The 20,549-nt window shown below is 44.7% G+C and overlaps 1 protein-coding gene across 1 annotated transcript; it reads right to left on the reverse strand.

Annotated features, from left to right (window-relative positions):
• Positions 1 to 960: 960 nt before the first annotated feature.
• On the reverse strand, positions 961 to 9,391 carry LOC141988861 (L-lactate dehydrogenase A chain). Its single transcript, XM_074954881.1, has 7 exons — positions 9,236 to 9,391; positions 7,932 to 8,049; positions 4,566 to 4,739; positions 3,828 to 4,001; positions 2,723 to 2,840; positions 2,014 to 2,137; positions 961 to 1,781 (listed from the first exon to the last, which is right to left on the reverse strand). Exons 1-7 carry the CDS (start codon positions 9,359 to 9,361, stop codon positions 1,617 to 1,619), a joined length of 999 nt encoding a protein of 332 aa, XP_074810982.1. The 5' UTR covers positions 9,362 to 9,391; the 3' UTR covers positions 961 to 1,616.
• Between the last annotated feature and the right edge of the window lie 11,158 nt (positions 9,392 to 20,549).

The following is a 20,549-nucleotide window of genomic DNA, read 5'->3' on the forward strand; positions in this document are numbered from 1 at the left end:
ATTACAGAGGGCTGTAACTCAATCCAGTTTATTTTTTCTTCAAAGTCAAGATGTATCTTCCTTCCTCCTTAAGTCAGCTCACTACTACAATTTAGGTCCCTTATTAGTAGAGTACTTGGAGATATTCCCTACAAAAACGTGATTTCCCTCCTCCCCCCCCCTAAGGTTTTCAGTGTGTATCTACAGTAATCCATTCCCCCACTCTTATTGTGTTCTGTATGGTTTGTTAACTGCTTCTGTTAGTGCATTAGATTTTAGGGAAGCTGTTAACCTGCTTCCATGTATGCACTAGCAGCAGAGACTCCTATTATGGTATACCTTTGTTCTGATTCATTTGCCTGTTAACCACCTGTGGAGAGAGAAGGATGGATCCCATTAGCACAGATTGCTGAGTTACTCTCAATTCCATTTTACAGGTAAGGAAAAAAATCCCCTTGCTTTTCTTTGGCATGTAGTTTGCCTTGGTTTATTTAGGTCAACTTTTTGAAGTGTATCTTTGCGATTAAGCTTAGCCTCAAGTGCCAAAAGTTAAGCTTGTAAATCCATGTTTTACGTGTCAAAATATAGAAGACATGTTATTCAAGAGTACTAAGCCCCTGTAGTCTCTGCTCTCATCTATTTACTGGGATTTTTGTGTAATAACTAATGAGTTAGCTTTTTAATATTCAAAGGGGGGGGGGTCTCTTTTTTACTGAGGTTTGAGATAAGGGGGCTATAGGAATAGTAGAGAGGACTGGTTCATATTGAGAATCTGGATTTAAATATCAAGCTTTTGTGGAGCTGTACTCCTCTCTGCATCAGGCTGACTTCAATCTAGCCTAGTGTCCTGCCTCTGAAAGTGGCCAGTGCCATGCTTCAAAGGGACAACTCTGAACAGAGCAATGTCACGTGATCCATCCCCTTTCCAAAAGCCATGTTTGAGGCCTAAGGTAAAATTAGACAAGGAAACAGAAGTAGCAGTTCATGGTTTATTTGGTGTTAGGGCTGGTACAGTTGAATGCTTGCAGTGGCCTTTACTTGTCGTATACAGCAGTCCTGGTTTACATTTCTAGGAACCAGATTTACAGCTATTCCAGTATCGTACACAAAAATTAAGTTCTCCGGAAAAGGTATGCACAGAGATTCCAAAGCAGTTAGGAAAATACATTTGGACCTGCAACAAGTTGAGATCTTTAATCTATCAGTCAGAGAAAGTTGGTCAGCGTTGGTTTGCCCCCATCCTTTTTGTAATACAAGAAATACTTTGGTCTCTACATTTATTATTACACAGTTGTGAAACCAATTATATTCTTCTGAACTGACATTAAACTGAGAAAAAGGCAGAGGATTTTGCTAGGCAGTGCTGTTTTACAAGGAGTGCTAGATCTACTTTACACCACTTAACTGTAAATTACTAGGTTGTGATCCACCTCTGGCTACAAATACAGGTTTTGGTGACTAGGAATAGCTACAGAACAGTTTCCTACTCTAATTTCAGGAAACTGAGTTGTTCATAGATTTTAGCTTTACATGTTTCTAGTCAGTACCTACATCAAAGGACATGACCTACTTGAAAAGTGCAACAGACAAATCCACTATACTGTTGTATAGTGAAGTGAAGTTCTAGGACATAAGAATTAAAACTGCAGTTCCTTCTGGATTCCCCAAAGTGTATCTGCACTCTTCCTTAGCTTTTCTTCCTCCTCACTCTTCAGAGTCATCTTTACTACATCCGTAATGCCACCATATCCCAACACACAAGGAACACTTAGGAAGACATCATCATGTATTCCATACATGCCCTGAAAAGGAAATAGAAGGATATTACATGGTTCTTTTACAACCTTGGTTTACTTTATTTTCAAGTATTAGCCCATCATGTCACCACTTCCTTTAAGCCAGTGGTCTAAATTGTTAGCCAAATTTCACAGGAAATTAGGCAGCTCTGGATATTAATATTTACAGCTGTAAATTAGTTTACCTCTTAACACAAGAATGGTGGACGTTTCTCTGCTTTAACAAGCTGCTGCTTACCTTAACCATAGTAGAAATTGGGTGAACCCTCTTTAGGTTCTTCATAATAGTTTCAGCTAGATCTGCCACAGAGAGACCAATAGCCCATGATGTGTATCCCTTCAACTTGATCACCTCATAGGCACTGCAAAGGTAAAGAACTTGCTTTACATTTTCTAAAAGCAAAATGGTTAAACTGAAGTTTGTTATAACTTGGATTATGAAATCTTAAAACAATGGGTATGATTTCCAAAAATCACCTAACTCAGCGGCACCAGTCCCACTGACCTTCAGCAGGACTTGTGCTCTTCTACAGGATTAAGCACTTCTGAAAAATTCCACCCAGTCTGTTTAACAGTCAAGCACCAAGGTACCTATTAACCAGATTTAAAGTATTGGGTTCTCTGCACCAAAAAAAAAGTACAGGTGCATTATTATGCCCATCTATGTAAGAGTTCTTGGCATACAAGATTGCAGCTCCCCAGAAATTATTAACATGTTTTCTCCATTAGACTGGAGAATGTTAGCTACCAAGGCATCCCTATTTTAAGTTGTACCATTTCTGCATCTTGTTTCTGTTCTGCTGATAACCGCAGCAGATACTTACAATACCATAACTGAGCACAGCCGGTTAGAGACAACATATCTGCTCCATTTGACATTATGCACTATACAGGTCTGTGCCATTTAAGGGTAAAGCAACTTGTTCTAGTGTAAAATTGCTCTTTACCTGTCCACCACCTGTTTGTGGACTTCCTTCCAGTGCTCTTTGTCTGTATCAGTTCCTAGGTCTGGGTGCAGAGCCTTCAGGGAGACACCAGCAACATTAACCCCGCTCCAGACAGGTACTAAGATAAACACACAAAATTAACGAGTTACTTCACAGTAGAGCAGTTATCCATCCACCAGACAAATCCTAATTTCATTCCACCCAAATATATACTGACAATTAGCGTAACACCTGGTAGAGTGAATCTGTTGCCATACAAGTGCCCTTGTGGTTTCGATGTCTGAATGTAACACTAAATTTTTTTTTAAATGTTTGTATCTCTTACAGGATTAAAATAAGTCTTGTGAACCTCGTCCTGTTTGAGTGTCTGAGCCGGTTTCTTTATTTGGCATCTCAAGGTTAAAGGTGGTCAGTTTGAGTTTTTTATTCGTCAAGAAATGAATTGTCAATAAGGGACTATTTAGATAGTTTCATGAGGGGCTGGGGAGGTGAGAAGGGAAAGCAATTTTGAAGTCTCCCCTTCCCAGACAATGCTGTTTCAACAATCACTTGAAGGTGTGTTGAACAAAAACAACACTCCTAGGTACTCCTGGCCTAGGCCTGCACTTCAGTTCCTCCACATAAGTTTTGAGAGAGAGAGAGGCCAAAAAAAAAAAAAGCATTAAGACTGAGTGACTAAAATTAAAAATCTTGTCTAGTGCTGGTCTGATGACAACGGCGTTTTTCAAGAGTCCCTTGCAAGGAAGAGCTTCACCCTCCCACTCCTTCAGCTCCCTACTTGAGAGTTCTGGGGAGAATTTAGTCTGCAGATTTTGGCCCTCCTTGGGTTACAGTAATGACCTTTTCTAACAGAACAGGTTAAGTCAAATATAGATCATCTACTGTTACTACATGCCACAGCTAAGTTAAGGAAGGCAATGCTTGTTCTCTTACCTTGCCTCATGTTAAGGTCCTAATGAGCAATTCTTTGCAAAAGATTGAATATTGGTGTTTCCTGGGACCCTGGTAGAGTTTTAGTCTTGAGCTCCTAGTACATTAGCCTTATTCTGTTCGATTTTTTTTTTTTTTTAAAAAACACTAAAGATAAATAGGGCTTCATACGTACCACTAGAATCTCCATGCTCTCCAATTATCCACCCATGGCAGCTTAGAGAATGGATACCCAGTCTTTCTCCCATGAGGTAGCGGAAACGGGCAGAATCCAGATTGCAGCCGCTACCAATAACACGGTGTTTAGGAAAGCCGCTGATCTTCCAGGCCACGTAGGTCAAAATATCAACTATTAATACAATAAAAGGACTGAGTCTTTAATCAATGAAAAATTCTAATGCCTTGTTTGACAAAGACAGTTTATTTCAACTGATTCTTGTGAGGGTTTTATCTGTAAGCGGAGAAGATTTTTACTAAATATGCTGAATAGAGCACAGAATTGATACACACCTTCCCAATAGATATCTAGTTGCCTCTTAGCAAAGCCACCTTTTTAACTGCATGGCAGAGGTTTAAATTACACTATCTATAAGACATGGCAGCCTCCATTACACACAGTCCTGCTTCAAGAGCTTTACAGAAGTAGTTACAGGTAAGTTTAAACTGGAGGGTGACGCTTAATTCTCAAATAGGCAATGTGAATTTTTTTTTTTTTTGGCGGGGGGAGGAAGGGAGGTGACTGCATCATGCTCTTCCTAAATTCTGTTCTGAACTGGGAACTTGAGACAAGTGTTACCTCAAATCCCTAGCCCATTAAACTAGGTTGGTTTTCCCCTCTCTGAAACATGCTTCCCTATTCCATAAGAACCAGGGAATGATGAGGGCTTTATTAAGCAGTCCTAACAAGCCTGACCTGGATTTGATACGACGAGCAGCATGCAGTCAGGGCTGTACTTGACAATGTTGGGAATGATGAATTTGAAGATGTTTACGTTGCGCTGGACCAAGTTAAGACGACTCTCTCCTTCTTGCTGGCGCGCACCAGCTGTGATGATAACCAGCTTGGAGTGTGCGGTCACACTGTAGTCTACAAAGAAAGTGTCAAACATTAATTCTTTCCACAGATAGCTCAGAACAAGCCTAGAGTTCCTACCATCCTCAAGGTAGAGCTCACTGTCTGACAGTGCCGAGAGGCAGTAGTTAGTGGATACAGTGCTCTCCTGCTAGTCAGTTGTTCTCTGCTATGCAGAGAAAATTCCATCAGCTTCATTTTGTTGCTGCACAAGTTTCTCTGATACTATAGTAATGGGGGCTAAATGAGCAGGATAGGACTAGCTCTTTGAGTGTGGACGGTGTTAAGCACTCTTATCTACAGCTACGAAACGTGGACACTCTGTAACAGACACCTGAAGAAACTAGAGTGTTTTCACATGCGCTGTCTGTCTCCCATGTAACATCAAGTGGGCAGAAAGATACCAAACAAGGTCCTGGACCAGTGCTGCATGACTAGCGTTGGATCCCTGATAATACATGTACAACTTTGCTTGGCAGGTGTCCTCATCCATATGGATGACACACAACTCCTCTCAGCCATGTTTTATGGACAGTTGAAAATGGGAGCATGTACACTGGGAGGCCAACAAAAAAATTAAAGGCACTACCAAAGCTCATCTGAAAGCTCTTCAAGTCAACCCTAACACATGAGAAGCTGCCAAAGAAGCGTGAGTGAAGAAAGCAGGCTGTGGCAAAAAACACATGGCCACATCTGCCTGCCATGCAGCTATATCTGCAGATCCCTTAATTGGGTTACGTTCACCTGAGAGCACTCACTGAAAGACTCATGTCAGCTATAACAGGAAACTCCAACAATGGAAGGAGGGAGAAGAAAGCCCCAAGTGTTACCTTTCATGGAATGTGTGTTTTGTTTTGTTTTTAAGGAAATACTGGGTGCACGGCTACTGATGGTAGCCCTAGAGAGAAGCCAATCTGGACAATAGTTGAGGTGTAGGTAGTGGTGGTGTATGCTTTTCTGGCTACTGTAAGCCTGGGGTGACATGTCTTACAATTTAAAAAAAAAAAAGCCTCTATTCTGATAGTGACTGCCTATGGATGAAGGAATTACTCCTTGGCAGAGAAATAAGTAAACTATGCACTAACACTTGCCATAGTCACTAGCCACTGTGGAATTTAAACTGGCATGGCCTGAGCTGTTGATAGCCAATAGGAGTGGTAGATAAGAACACACGTCATGCTGGTGATTAGCCAGCTGCAGAGTAAAGTGATCTAGGAGGATCATACAAGTAAGCTGAAACACCTTTATGTTAAGAACCTATAAAAAAAAATTCTAGCCCCAGTGGCCAATTCTAGAACACAGGAGTGCTCACCTCCACAAGCTTTAATGAGAAGTTACAAATTCCAATCTGGCAGCTATGAACCATTTTTTTATTTTTTCCCCAGAGAAGCTACAGCTAAGGGCAACAAATTGATCAGTGATATGGAACAACTTCCCTATGAGGAGAAATTAAGAAGATGGACTGTTCAGCTAAGGAGAGAGACAACTAAGGGCAGGGGGATAGGAGAGGTTTATAGAAGTATGACTGGTGTGTGAGATGCTGACAGACCAGGTGTTAACTTGTGTTAAGGTCCCCATGTCAACAGAATACTGATTCCAGCTATGCATTTGTCAATCTAGCTCACCAGTGTGGTTACAATAGGTATTAGAATTACAAGAATATGTTTGTTTAGCTTTTATTAAAGGATTGAGAATGCATGCAGCAAGTATCTTACTTTAAAGATATGTAGTCCATATTGTAAGGTAATATTGGAGTGGTTATATTGTGAGCCTCTAAGGCACCAGACAGGAGACATGCATTAATTAGTGTGAAAGGCTGATCTTCACCAGAAGTTGTTACGCCCTCCCCCCCCCCCCCCACCAAAAAAAGTCCATTGATACCAGATGAACTAGTGTAGGACATTGCAAGTGGAATTTCCCCTACATACTCTCAACAAGAGGAGAAGAGAGATTTCTTGTTCTGCTCTCCCCCCAGAAGATGAGCCGTGCAAGTGAACTCCTCCCATTAAGCTTGTAGCGCAGAACAAGGTTGAGGACAAAAACCCTAAACAAAAGGAACTAAGGATCTCGACACTGCTTGCATTGTCCTTGAAAATGGACATGGGTTTTCTAGGCATAAGCAAGAAATCCGCATCTGCTTAGCCTGGGTTAGCTCTCAAGGATATACAGAGCTTGCTTATCAGACTATTCTATCACCTTTTGAAACTTAAGATAGACATAGATGAGTTACAATGTGCTTTAGCTTTGTAAATAACTCAGTTTCCTTTTCCTATTTAAAAGGACTTTATACTGTTTATTTTAGGATTGGCTACAGGCATAGTCTTTGGTGTCAGATCTAAGGTACAACTGACCTGGGGTAAGTTACTGGGCTTTTGATACCAGGAGTAACCTGAATATTGCTGTGATTCTTGGTGTAAGGGACCTTGCTCACCTGGATGGGAAAATAGATTGGAGAACCCAAGGGGACTGAGACTCCATGTTTAGGCTGTTCTGGTGCAGGAGGAGTTTACACTTGGTTGTGAGTTCTATACTTAGATTTCACCAACCAATTTGGGGTTTGTGCCCTGTTTCCTAACAGTCTGCCCTGAGGTCGGGACTCACACTTGAGTCACTGCAGGCAGCATTACAGTGTACAGAAAGTGAATAGGGAAGTGTTGTTTATCCACTTCACATAACAAACACTAAGGGGTCACCTGATATAATTAATAAGCAGCAAGTTAACATATATAAGGAAGTACTTCATAAAATGGGTTCCAGAGGTTGACTCTGCGTTGTGTGATGAAGGCCAAAATATAATTAGGTTTAAAAAAAAAAAAAAAAAACACACAACAAACTAGATAAGTTCAGACAATAGGTCAGTCAGAGGCTATTAGCCGAGATGGTCAGGGATACCACCCCATGCTCTGGGTATGCCTAAGCCTTCAGCCGCCAGAAACTGGGACTGGGGGAGACAACGGATCACTTGAAGTTGCCCTGTTCTGTTCATTCCCTCTAAAGCAGCTGGCACGACCCAGTATGGCCATTCTCGTGTTCTATATGAACAGAAACAGATTAACACCTGCTGTTCAATACTAGAGCTAAAAATCAAGTGTAACACTTGGATGAGCAACAGTGCATCCAATGAAGTGAGCTGTACCTCATGAAAGCTTATGCTCAAATAAATGTGTAACTATATTTATTAAAAAACCACCACCACCACACACTAACCTTTGCCAGAGACAATTTTTGGTGTTCTAAGGAAGAGACTGCCATGCTGGAGATCCAGCATCTCTCCTCTCAGCTTGTCCTCTATGACATCAACAAGGGCAAGTTCATCAGCCAAATCCTACAGGAGGCCAGAAGCACAATTAGAGACCAAGTCAGCGTGCTGGATTTCTGAATTAAAATGTTTCACTGTAATCTGTGAAGTCAGCCTTTAGAAAGATGGCAACAGCATAAATTAAGTGTAGTTAGCCAACTGTTGCTGGTCATTCTAAGCCAAATATTTTAGTTAGCTGGAACTTCTATCAAGGTGCTAGCTTTGAGGAGGGGGAAAAAAAAGTATTGACACTTGCAGTAATTTTCCTATCTGTACTGCACCTCACACAGCATCACTAGACTGTGGAGTGCACACAGTTCCATGCATGTTAACCTGAACAAGACAAATGGCTTATGAAGCATAATCCAACAGCTAGTGGTTTATAAACCATGACTATATTATAATAATGAAAAGCAAGCATTGTGTAATCTGTGGTACGATCAATACATAGTTTGGTATTTCAGTGTGGAGAACGCAGTTCAGATTTAGAACAGACCACGGTCTCCCACACCCAAAAGCTCCAGGAAAAGATTACTTTCTAGAAGTGACATTGCATACTCTGTGCAATACACACATTTATGTTTAATTCAGCATTTCTCATATCTAAGATGGAATTACTTCTAGTACACAGTGGAATAAACAATTCAACAGCTCAGTTTTCTCCTTGCTTAAATGGAAACCGCTTTAGGCATTCTAGCAGTACAAATAAAGGTTTGGAATCCAGATATATTTTATTCTGTAACTATCTTAGTTATCTGCCCAGGGTGGATAATTACAGTAGAACCCCATTTATCAGACCTTCCATTATCTGGCTCGGTATTAACCAAACAACCAGCACACACAAAGGTCCAGAAGCAGGTGATCTCTCTTGTAGCCACTAGACGGCACTGCAGCCTCACTTTCCCATTCTCCATATCATATTTTTTCGTTATCCGATCTGGCTCCTGTCCCAAGTAGATCAGATAAGATATATGGGGTTCTGTACATGAAAGTCAGAAAGCTGGCAATTGTTGGGGAAACATTTTAATAGTACATGTTCTTTGTTAGCTCATGTATAGCAAAGATATGAAGTGAATACCTATATTCCATCTGGCATACAGGGTAAAACTGACATTTACAAGCTGCAAGAACAGTCAGATAAATCAATGGTTCTAGCTATTCTCCATAGCTTTCTTTGGCTCCAGATGGAGGATGGGTAAACCTTGACACTCACCTTCATCAGGATGCTGATTGCACAAGCCATGCCGACTGCGCCAACCCCAACCACAGTGATCTTGTTGTGAGCATGACTGTGCTCCTCTTTGTGAACGTTTTGAATGAGAAGTTCCTTAACAGACATCTTGTAGTGCTGAAAAGAATTGAAGTGTCATGTAATTTCTCTGAACATCTGAGTTATTACTGTAGCTTTGAAGGAAACTCAATGTGCCTACAATCATGGACCCTGTTACTAGATGTAGCGCAAGCAAGAAAGTTAGGAGTGACCACATAACGAAGACAGCTGGCGATGCTGCTTGCAGGAGAGAGGCCCAAAGCGTACATTCTGGTTGAGAACCTGTGGGTCACTAATAACTAGAAATTGATTTAAATATACTAAGCAAGCCGATTATAATTTGCCCCCCAATAAGGTGTTATGGGCAATGATTATAGTTGGTGTAGCACTCTAGTAACATGTTCCAATATTAGCACAGAAGGCTTTGCATTACCGTCCAAGAATTTTTTAGTTAAATAAAGCCACTTCTCTGGGTTTCAGAGTACAGCACTGTCTGGCAAAGGGTATTCTACTGCACCAACAGCAAGGGGCTTATCTTTGCTTAAATTCCTACAGCTGTGCAGCAATAGCAGGTCCATGTAGCCACTACCTATGCAGATGGGGGGGGGCCATAGCTAATCCACCTCCCCACGAGGCAGTAGCTAGGTTGACAGAAGAGTTCTTAACTATGCCACTCGTGGATTTTTCCCCACCCATGAGCAATGTAGTTATGCTGACCTAATTGTCTAGTGTAGATCAGGCCTAGTACTAGAGCTAGACTCAGGCTACGTCTACGCTACAAATTACTTTGGTGTAACTTACATCACTTGGGTGTGAATGGTCTGCACCCCTGAGTGACGCAAGTATACAACCTAACGCTGTCCACACCGGCGCTTAAGTCAATGGGAGAGCTTCTCCTGTGGCCGCAGCTACCGCTGCTCGTGAAGGCAGGAGTTAAGCCGACAGGAGAGCTCTCTCCCAGCAGCTTAGAGTGCTACAGTGGCACACTTGCATCAGTGCAGCTGCTGTAGTGTAGACCTAGCCTAAATGACTTACGAGGGCCTTTCTGTATCTTAAGTTCTAGAATACGGGCAGAAAAGACCTTGTCAAGTTCACTTCAGACTTCCCAGCCATGTAAGCGGGAGTGGGTGACCAGACTCCCTAAATTCTCTTGTTAATTAGTTTTAAGGTGCATTTGAGGAATTTCCATTAATGAGCCAGTTAACTTTTCCCCCCCCCGGGGTAGAATATTTTTACAAGAGGAGTACACTGCATCTCTGGTTGTGCCAGCAGAATAACTTCCCCTATGGCTTCTGCATTCACAACTATTTCAGCTGCATGTTACATCACAAGGAAGATAGGAGTGAGGGTCTGGTAAGGCAACATGAATATTCATGATCATAGTTTTAAATATGCCATTAGTAATATATCCAGTTCTTCAGTCACATACCTGCTCGTTAGGTACCTGGTACTATACGGTCCATGTATGTCATTTGATTGACAAAGATGGTCAGTAGTTTGGTGGGGAAGTCTTTAAAATATTACTTAATCTGAGCCACAGCTTAGGGGGCTGGTTCCTTTATTTAAGCGTCAGACATTCCCACTGGGAAACAGCCTTAATGTTTATCATTACTTTTAATCCAATCTGGCAGATTGCTAGTAGTTTAAGGCTATGGGGGATATCTTTGGCTGGGATGTGGGAAGTCAATCGAGGAGAGGCTTAGGACAATTTCAAATTCCACTGACATAAGCAGTAACATATAGGGTAACCTTTCCAAAAGCATTTAAGTGACCTACAAACTTCTGAAACTGTTCCCCTCCCCCAGGTTTATTCATGGGTATTTGTGAGACACGTGCTGCTTCTTTTGAAGAGCTGTACAAAGCCACTATCATTCCTCAAAGACAGGACAGAGAATGGGCCAGAACAATGAACCCCCTGCTCCAGCATGTCCCTCAGGGTCAGCACTGAGAGGTGCAAGTTTGCACTGCTACTGCTTTGTTGCTCCTGTGGATGAAGGGATTCAGTAGCTAGGAGCTATGATTCTGGCCCCTTTCAGAGGCACTTACATACACTTCAAAATAAACTGCTTCTTTCCCACCAAGGGGAAGAAAAAGCAGGAAACACAATCCTGACCACCCCTGGGAAGTGGCAGGCACTTCACTGGTTCTAAGTATGTACAGATTGGCACCAGAAATTCTCCCCTTCCACTGGGTGTCAATATAACTGGTCTTTGTGGAGGAAGGCACCCCAGTGGGGAGTCCTGGTCTTCAGACTCCAGCCTGGAGTCACCTTAGTGTTTTTTCCCCTCAATTCAGACCCCATCCAATCTTGCTGGTGTTGATGCAAGGACTGACTCCAGCTCCCAGTTACTCCAACTGTGTGGTAGACTCCTGCTGCTCTTCTAATAGAGGCCGTCTGCAGTTACCAGTGGGAGCGAGGAACCACCCAGCCAGCAGACTCAAGAAATGGCACCCTGTGGCCCAACAGCCTTCCTCTTCGGGATCTAAGTCCCAGGAGAGCCACTGTTGCCATCTGCCCTCTTAGCCAAGTTCAGTGCAGCCAGGGGAGTGAGTAAAAATAGCTGCCCAGATGTGGCCAGGGGGGAGGGGGGAGAATAGGACTTGCTGTGTTATGCCAGTGGGACAGGTTTTGCCCAATGAAATCTAGGGACAGAGATAAAGATTGGGGGGGGGGGGGGTGTGGCGGCTTTCTTTTAACCAAACAACAGACTCCATCACTTAAGTGTTTTACAGTAGGAAATATACACAGGGACTAGGAGTCACTTCATCTTCCTATCACATTGCATCTCCCAAGCAGCAGGGTCACATCCTCTCCTCTGTCTGTAAAGTAGGTTACAGTTATGGCATATTGGATAAATGATAAGTGTAAGCTCTGCCAGGCTGTCTTTAGTTCATGTGGTACAGGGTCTGGCATGAAAGGCCCCTCACCAGGGCCTCTATGCAGTACAAGACAAGTTAACATCAGTTTTCCTATGTATCGCCCCTAGCAAAGAGACCAGAGTCACGGGCTTCGACATGGAACATCTCTGCTTCCCAGAGCACTGCATAACATGAGATACCCACATGTTCTCCATAGGCCAGATTTGTCCAACACATTTTTTAAAAGGTGGTACGTGAACCAGTAAAGATTGGGAACTGCTGCTCTAAGGCATCTCCACATGTGCCAAGTCCTCCATGAGATAAAATTTAGACAGGAAATGATACATCCTGTTTGGATCAAGGGCTAATAGAAGTATATCAACTGTAAAATATACGTTTGTGGGATATTATTCCCCCCCAAGGAGTTAGGGCTCAGGGATAGTCACGAAGAATCAAGCATCTGTACACAGCATGAAAGCTACTGCATAGATCCATTGTCAGGTGAAATCAATACTTGATTGCATCTATTTAATATGTGACTCTGTGCCTATGTTGTGTTTTATGACTTTTGCTTTACAACCAACCACAAGCTTTACAAAGGGTCTCCTTAAGGATGAGGAAAATCATTAATTCTAAGTTAGCTCTACTTTTAGCTCCTAAATATGCACTATCACCATAAGGTTTAAAAAAAATTACAGAAAGCGATGCCATGTAGTAAGAAAACACTGTTAATTTATAAAAATGCCCACCTCTAGAGAACTAACCTAGGACTCCCATGACTCAGACTTCACTAACAGCACTGGCTCCATTCCTCACTGATCAAATTAAATAGCTATCTAAGACAGCAGATACGGACCCAAAACACACTGGTTGGTTGGGGTTTTGTTTTGTTTTACACAATGTTTGTTTAAACAAATGGGACCACAAATATTAATTGGGCTATTTTTTCCCCTGCACTGTGTCATGTTTGCGTAGCTGTACTTCTTCCTCACAGAGCATCAGATTAACACAGTGGGATGTTGTATCGTAGCTGGAATCCAACACAGACCAGGGGCTGTCAGCTTGCCAACCCTAATGTCTTGCCAGACCCAAATGCAAATGGCTGGGGCTGGGTTCCACACCGCTGCCAAGGGGCAATAACTGGAATGCCAGCCAAGGCTGTTAGAGCCCTTTGCCATGCTCAGCTTCATGAGCAGAGGCAGACTTAGGGATGGTGGGAGTCCCCGAATTCACCCAGCACAGGCTCAGAGGTTGGACACGTCTCTGACATTTTAGGAGTAGGCACACACCACCATCCACCCACCCCCTGGCTGCTCCCTACAAGCCCTTGCAGTGTTATTGCCTGCAGCAAGTTTTGCTTGATCAAGGTGGGGGCTCCCTGGTTTCATCTAGGGAAGATCAGCCCAAGCACCACCTCAAGCAGCTCAGTGCTGTTTCAGCTCCTCTGTGTGCTCAGTCCTGCTCCAGCCAGAGGGGCTAGCGGAAGATTGGTCCTCACAGTGTGTTAAAGGGGCAGCTGAGTTCTGACTCTGCCTGACTAGGGGTCAGGGTCTGCTAACCCATGCAAGAGTAACCCTCCTTTCATTCGCATGCCCAATCTGCCCAGCCGCCTCCTATGCCCTGTGCCAGGAAGAACTGCAAGGGCCAGCCAAGCTAACTCCCACTCTGGACACGAATTTCACTTCCCCTCTCCAGCCACAGGCAGAAGCTAGCCCCGCCTTCACCCCCCAGAATTCACCATGCTGTGTTGCCCAAGGGAAAGTGCTCGGGTGTGTCTGGGTGCAGTAATCTGGAGAGAAGTAACGAAGTTCACTGCACACGTTGCAATCCTCCACGCTAAGCAGCCAAGCCACCAGCAACCGCAAGATTCTCCCCTCCACCCAATTCAGACAGGATCAGGTCCTTTGCAGCCCAGCGACCCTAAGCAACCCCTGTAAAGGGGGATCAGCTAAACAGGAGCCTGCAATCTGAGTGCGGCACCCTCATCATCCCCAGGGGCTTGCCCATCACACAGCAAGGAAGCACCCTGACTGGGCTCCAAGGTCAGCAACAGTAAAAAGATAATTGCATGTAACAGCTCCACAGCAGTGACTCAATCGATGATTAAAGCGGATGTTGCAGCTTGGGGAAGAACTCAGAACACACGGCACGTAGCCACGGTGCCTACTGCCCCAGTCCACCTGCAAAATCAGTGTGACCCAGAGACTGCAGCCAGAATCACCACCACGTCCCCCAAAGTACTGTTACCTAGGGCTGCCATAACCCTCCCAGTGCGCAGGGGCTGTATAACTAACCCTTCCATCCCCCCCCAGAGTTACAGTGGCCCAGGGATCCGATACCTGTAACTCATCTGTCCCTAAAAGCAATTCAGTTACTAGAGGCTACGTAGCCCTTCTGTGTACCCCACACCCACAGCGCAGTGACCCAGGGAGCACAGAAGCAGAACCCAGCCAGCGCTCCCGCACAAAACAGTGACCCAGGGGCTTATATAACCCGCACCACCCGTGTGGCCAGGGATCGCAGCACAGAGCCCTCCTACCCCTCCCTCAAACCCAACCGAGGAGCCACAGGTTTAAATAATTCCCCCCCCCCCCAAAAAAAAAATAAATACAAGTGACTCGGCGGATTATGCAACTAACCCCCCCCCATCCTAGCGGCCCTCCCCCCGGCTCTAGCAGCGCCTGTGCACAGAGCTGCCCTTGCACCAAGCGGCCGGGCTGGGAGATACTGCAGCGCCGCACTCCCGCCTGCGGGCTCGCAAAGGAGCTGCGGAGCTGCCCGTTCCAGTCTCTCCCAGCCGGCCCGCTTGGAGCCCGGGCCGCCTCTGGCACAGGCGCTGCTGGCCGGGGGGAGGGGCGGGGGATATAAATAGGGCTCCGCGGCTGACGTGCGGCCAGCAGGGGCGGAGCGCGCTGGGCCAGAGCCCGGGTGGGGACGTGCCCGCCTGCACGGTGGGCGCGGGGGCGGGGGCGGGGGCTGGGGCTGGGGCTGGGGCTGGGCCGGCCCGGCCCTGGCCCTGGCCCTGGCTCGGCGGGCGAGCGAGCGAGCGAGTCTGCACGGACGCAGCGCGTGCGGGGCCGCCTGGGGGCAGCGCGCGCTGATGCGGCAGGAGGGGACCCTAGCCGGGTGCAGGGTCCCGCCGAGGCGTGTGGGGATGAGTGAACCCCGGCGCCGTTTGCTCAGGCAGCTGCGGGCTCTCTGCAGCCTTGCGTGGAAACCAGGCTGTTTGCGAAGGGGCCTTGGCTCGATGCAGAGGTCAGGACGTGCCGTGCAGGGGAGTTGGTTTTTAAAGATTACCTGGGAGCTAAGTGAGGCGCCTGAGCCCCATTTTACAATTGGGGAAACTGAGGCACGGGATATTTACAAACGTTATCGCCGACCACGTTAAAGGTCCCTTGCATAACGGGGTGGAGGGTTTCTATATGAGGAATAAGGAGACTTAGAAGGATTTTTTAGGTTGACTTTTGGATTTTTTTTTTTTTTTTTTAAGCATTGAAATGTAGGCCTTGGCTGCCCTTGGAAAGCTCTATGATAATTGAAGAATTAGTGAAATTAGGCTATCACAGAAGCCTGAAACCTGAGTAATTGAGATGGGAAGGGGAATTTGTCTGTTTTTGTGAATAGCTATTTAATGTCAGTGATTAATTAGCATTCTGGAGAAAAGACCACTTTCTCATACCTTCCCGGACCCTCCCTTTTTCATTAAGCTGTGTGAGGCCAGGATATACAGTCTCCTTGTCTAGACTAGGAAAAATATATTTTTTTAAGACACGTTAGCTAGCAGGTATTAAGTGCTGTTTAAAATGTGTGTTGCCAGCACCTAATATAGACAGACTTAACACCTTTAAAAATGTGTGATTACTGGCTCAATGGTTGGCCCCACCACCAGATAGTGTTTTTAAATGCTGTCTCTGTTTAAACCAGGTGTTAAAAGCATGCTCACAAGTGGTAGCTAACACATTTCCTAACCACATCTTCCCACTCTTGATAGTGATGCCATTGAATCCCACTTCATAATTTCACTTCATGTGGTTTGCCTCTTTGGTTGTTGCAGTTAGTTTCACAAATTAAGAGAAGCTGTACTGCTATTTTAATTTCTCCCCATATGTGCAGCATCTGCATTCTCTTTAAGCGTAACTCTCAACTGTTCCTGACTGTGGCAGTCTGCCAGTCTCTGTAGATTCAAGTTTACCTTGTTCTATGCAAAACTCATGCTCTTCTCCTAAATTCTGTACTGTCAGTGGAGGAACCACCCATCATGGCTTTTACGCTCACCAACACCATTTCCTCAAATAAGGGGTTCCTTTAAGATCCTCGTGCAGCTGCTGATGTGACCTAGTCCTGCTCTGGAGAGCTGATGAGAAGTGCAGCCCAGACTGGTATGGCTGTGAATGGTAATAGAGCCTTAGAGAAAAATCACAGGTGAGGAAAAAGATCACAAACATACACAATTGGAGGAAAGAGTATTGCCTGCACCATTGTGAAATCCAGAGACAGAAGAGCAACTAAATATTGTCCATTCGCTCTCTAAATACAACTGTCAGATTAGATACTAAAACCTGCAGGCTGTAATGCTAGACATGCTTTGTTCGGTGCTGCTGCATCAGGATTGGCAGGTGCTTGTGACATGTGGCCTGGGGGAGGAAAGGAATTGCAATAATTGTGGAAGGGGAAGCGCTGGGGAAGGGAGGAGTAAATCTGCTGTGGAATGAATGTAGAAAAAACAAAGTGACTTACTCCAGTGCTGTCATTTTACATTATTCCTGGTTCACAGAGCATCCTGAGGAAAAGACTTGGAAGGAGGGGTCAGGAAGTTTAGTTACGCTTCCCTGAATCCTCACTTTCAGCAACTTTGTATTCATCTGAGTAGCTCATTGCTGACTTGGCATTTTTTCACATACCAAAATGGAGTTGGGTGCCAGACACCAGGGTCTAAAACATACAGGTAGTTAAACATCATGCTTCAGGGTACAAAATGATCATCTGTAGGAGAGTTGGTCAGGAAAGAATATTTTTTCCCATATACACTGTTGAAGTTTTTGGCAGTAGGACAAGGGGCCTGTCGACCCTAAGCTAAAAGGGGTATTTTTAAAAAACCCTTTGGTTATATGATTTAAAACTCTAGAGCAGAGAGGGCAAGCTGTTGTTTAACACTTTAATGGGCTGAGGTGAACTCCAGGCTCCCAAAAGAGAAAAGGTTCTTATTTGTACACTTTTCATCCTGTAAGCCAAGCAAAATTAAAAACAGTCATAGTTTCCAGTGTATCACGGGGCCTCCATTGCAGTGATATCAGCTCTGTGCACCTGCATGGAATCTGTGTTTGCCACAAAGACCAAAATCATCTCTATTGCTAATAACTCCTTCTAGGGTTCACCTCAACCAGCCAACAGAGGTTAAAAAACAACTTGCCCTGTCTGCACTGGAGTTTAGTTAACGTAGGTGAGCTAACATGTTTTAAAATATATATTGTTTTTATCCTAGTCTAGACAATCCCAAGGTGGCGATACAGCAGATTGAGCACCATGACATGTTGAAACCTGTCTGGTTTTATGATGTTTGCATTTAATTCACCCGAATTATTTGGTGGAAAATAGGATGGCAAATGCCAACATTTTTCTTGTGTGTATTGTGGGGCCGAGGCACACGCGAGAGGAGAGAAATCTTCAGGCATGACTGACGTTGATTTTCTGTCTCAGAGATTTAACCAAAGGAGGCCCATGCCAATGCAAGCAGTATGGAATATGCTGATGAAGGGCACTGTTCCTGCACTTGGATGGTCTCTCTCCCCTTCTCCCTTCCAAGGACAGGAGACCAAATCTCTCTTAGTCCTCCTTTTAAATGGCTGACTTTGCTTATGTGGATGTAGGCCTGCATTTCCCCTCCCAGCCCCCATACCTTACCTGCCTAGCTACTGCCTCCATTGCAATGGCAATGGGTGAGGTGTATATATAAAGTTACTAAAGTGTTTTCAAATCCTTCAAATCTCTGTGGGGAATCTTGTCCTCTCTATAACATGACTGGCCTTCTCTCTCCATTTTCACAGGCTTCAAAAATCACCCCCTTGAGTTAAAATAAAAATGGGGCAGCTGAAATTGTGAGGCTAGGACAGGAGTGGGCAAACTTTTTGGCCTGAGGGCCACATCTGGGTATGGAAATTGTATGGTGGGCCATGAATGCTCATGAAACTGGGGAGTTGGGGTGCAGGGGGGAGGGCTCCAGCTGGGGGTATGGGCTCTGGGGTGGGGTTGGGGGTGAAGGAGGGTGCTCCAGGCTGGGACCAAAGGGTTTGGGGGGTGGGAGGGCATCGGGGTGCAGGCTCCAGGCAGTGCTTACCTGAAGCAGCTCCCGGAAACAGCAGCATGTCCCCTCTCCGGCTCCCATTCGGAGATGCAGCCAGGTGGCTCGGCATGCTGCCCCGTTTGCAGGTGCCGCCCCTGTAGCTCCCAATGGCCATGGTCCCTGGCCAATGGGAGCTGTGGGGGTGGCTCTTGAGGTGGGGGCAGTGTGTGGAGCCCCCTGGCTGCCCCTGTGCATAGGAGCCAGAGAGGGGACATACTGCTGCTGCTTCTGGGAGCTGCGCGGAGCGGGGCCAGACCCCAGCCCCACTCCCGGTTGGCAGGAGCTCGAGGGCCAGATTAAAATGTCTGAAGGGTCGGATATGGCCCCCAGGCCGTAGTTTGCCCAACCCTGGGCTAGGAGCACATCCAATGCCCACTGAAAACAATGGGAGTCTTTCCATTTATTTTGATGGACATAGAATTAGGCCCTGATTAAGTAGCAGAAATTACCTATACCACATTCTCTTCAGTCTGGATTTTTTTTTTTTTTCAGCTGAGTGATATGAGGTAGCTTTAATTGTAAGCTAAGGCTCGCTACCATATGGGAGAACATGGGTTTAGATTATCCATCACATCAGATGTTTCCAATATTCTGGGGGGGGGGAATCTACAGCATTAAGAGGTTTTATCTCCATTTTGATACTTTGCTGTAGAGTTTAAAGTATTGTTCAATCTTGGTGTCTCTTGTCAGTTGCATGTGTCCTTTTTCTCTGGAAAACCAACTCAAAGCTGATACTGACCACTCCGAAGATGAGAAGACATGAAGCTACAACATGCACGGGGTCATTTTTGGGGTTCAATTCTGAAGTTCTTGCTTGGGCTGCACTCCCAATGAACTCCATTGGGTTTTGTCTGCAGAAGCAGGCAGTGTGTTCTGAAGTAAAGATCGGGGGACTGAGCATCAGGATGTTCTGAGTTCAAATGGGAATGGTTTTCTAAAAGATCTTTTCTAGGAATTATTTCAAAGAAGTTCCGTGGCCTGTGTGATACAGGAGATCCAGATGAGATGATCACAGTGGTCCCTTCTGGCCTATGAATCTATTAATCTAAATCCTGGTTTACCCATTAATTTGCTCTGCAGCCTGGGATGAGTCCCTTCATCTTTCTGCCTCAGTTTTTCCATCTGTAAAATGATAATATTTAACTACCCCCTCATAGTGAGATTCTGAGTATTAGCTAGCTAACAGTGATAAAATAGTTCAAACATGTAAACCTGTAAAATTGCTAATTATTATAATCAAGGGGTTCAGGATTGGCACTTAGATGCCATGCTGCTAGGTGCTTTAGACATACCTTAAGTTGAGTAGACTAGACCAGACCCTAAAATGGACTGAGTGAAATCAGATAAAAAGGATTGAGGTGTATCTTTTATTGTCATTCAGATGATTATGTGACGGCAGGGAGTGGACTTGATGTCCCAAAAGGTCCCTTCCAGTCCTGTGTTCCCAAAACCAGAAATAACAAAGTATGGTTGAGTGAGAACTTTAGTGATTGTTACATGTGTAGCAGGGTGAAATACATTGTACAGTGCATAAAATAATCATGTTTATACATGTCCCTGTGCTCTTCGGTCATCTGTAATATTCCCACTTCAAGGGTTTGTACTAACCTATAGAGAACCAAAGGCTCAAAAATGGATCCCCTCTTAGCTTGCACTAACAGATTTCTATGCACCCAACTGATTTGCCATAATAAATAATCTTCACAATTTTGTCTCGCTCTTTATCTGTTCCCACACATGCAAATATCCTTGGGGCAGAGCCAACTGGAATTACAAAGACCTAGAGCTCTTGCTACTTATTAGAAGGAGGTGCTGGCTGAAGTCTTAACACTGGTTTTTTTTGGGGGGGGGGTGTTTGCATTGTCATTGGGTGGGGTTAGCTGATGCAATTCTCATTTCTGGAAATTTCCACACATTTTGAAATCTTACTAAGGTAAAAAAATAAACATCAGGGAAATGTAACTGAAATATAAGTGGTGATTTTATACGTAACTGACAAAATCTGAAAATCCTACACCTTCTGGGGGAACTTTTCATTATATCGCCATAGGTGTTTAT

Source organism: Natator depressus, chromosome 6, assembly GCF_965152275.1.
Source record: "Natator depressus isolate rNatDep1 chromosome 6, rNatDep2.hap1, whole genome shotgun sequence".
Lineage (NCBI taxonomy): Eukaryota > Metazoa > Chordata > Testudines > Cheloniidae > Natator > Natator depressus.

What these genes read in the sequence shown, in the direction of transcription:
- LOC141988861 (XM_074954881.1), bottom strand. Translation starts at nt 9,361, where the DNA reads ATGTCTGTTAAGGAACTTCTCATTCAAAACGTTCACAAAGAGGAGCAC. An exon ending in AGAGCATGGAGATTCTAGTG is followed by an intron (nt 2,841 to 3,827) that starts GTACGTATGAAG and finishes TGTTTATCTTAG; the next exon opens with TACCTGTCTGGAGCGGGGTT. An exon ending in CAATTTCTACTATGGTTAAG is followed by an intron (nt 1,782 to 2,013) that starts GTAAGCAGCAGC and finishes TTTCCTTTTCAG; the next exon opens with GGCATGTATGGAATACATGA.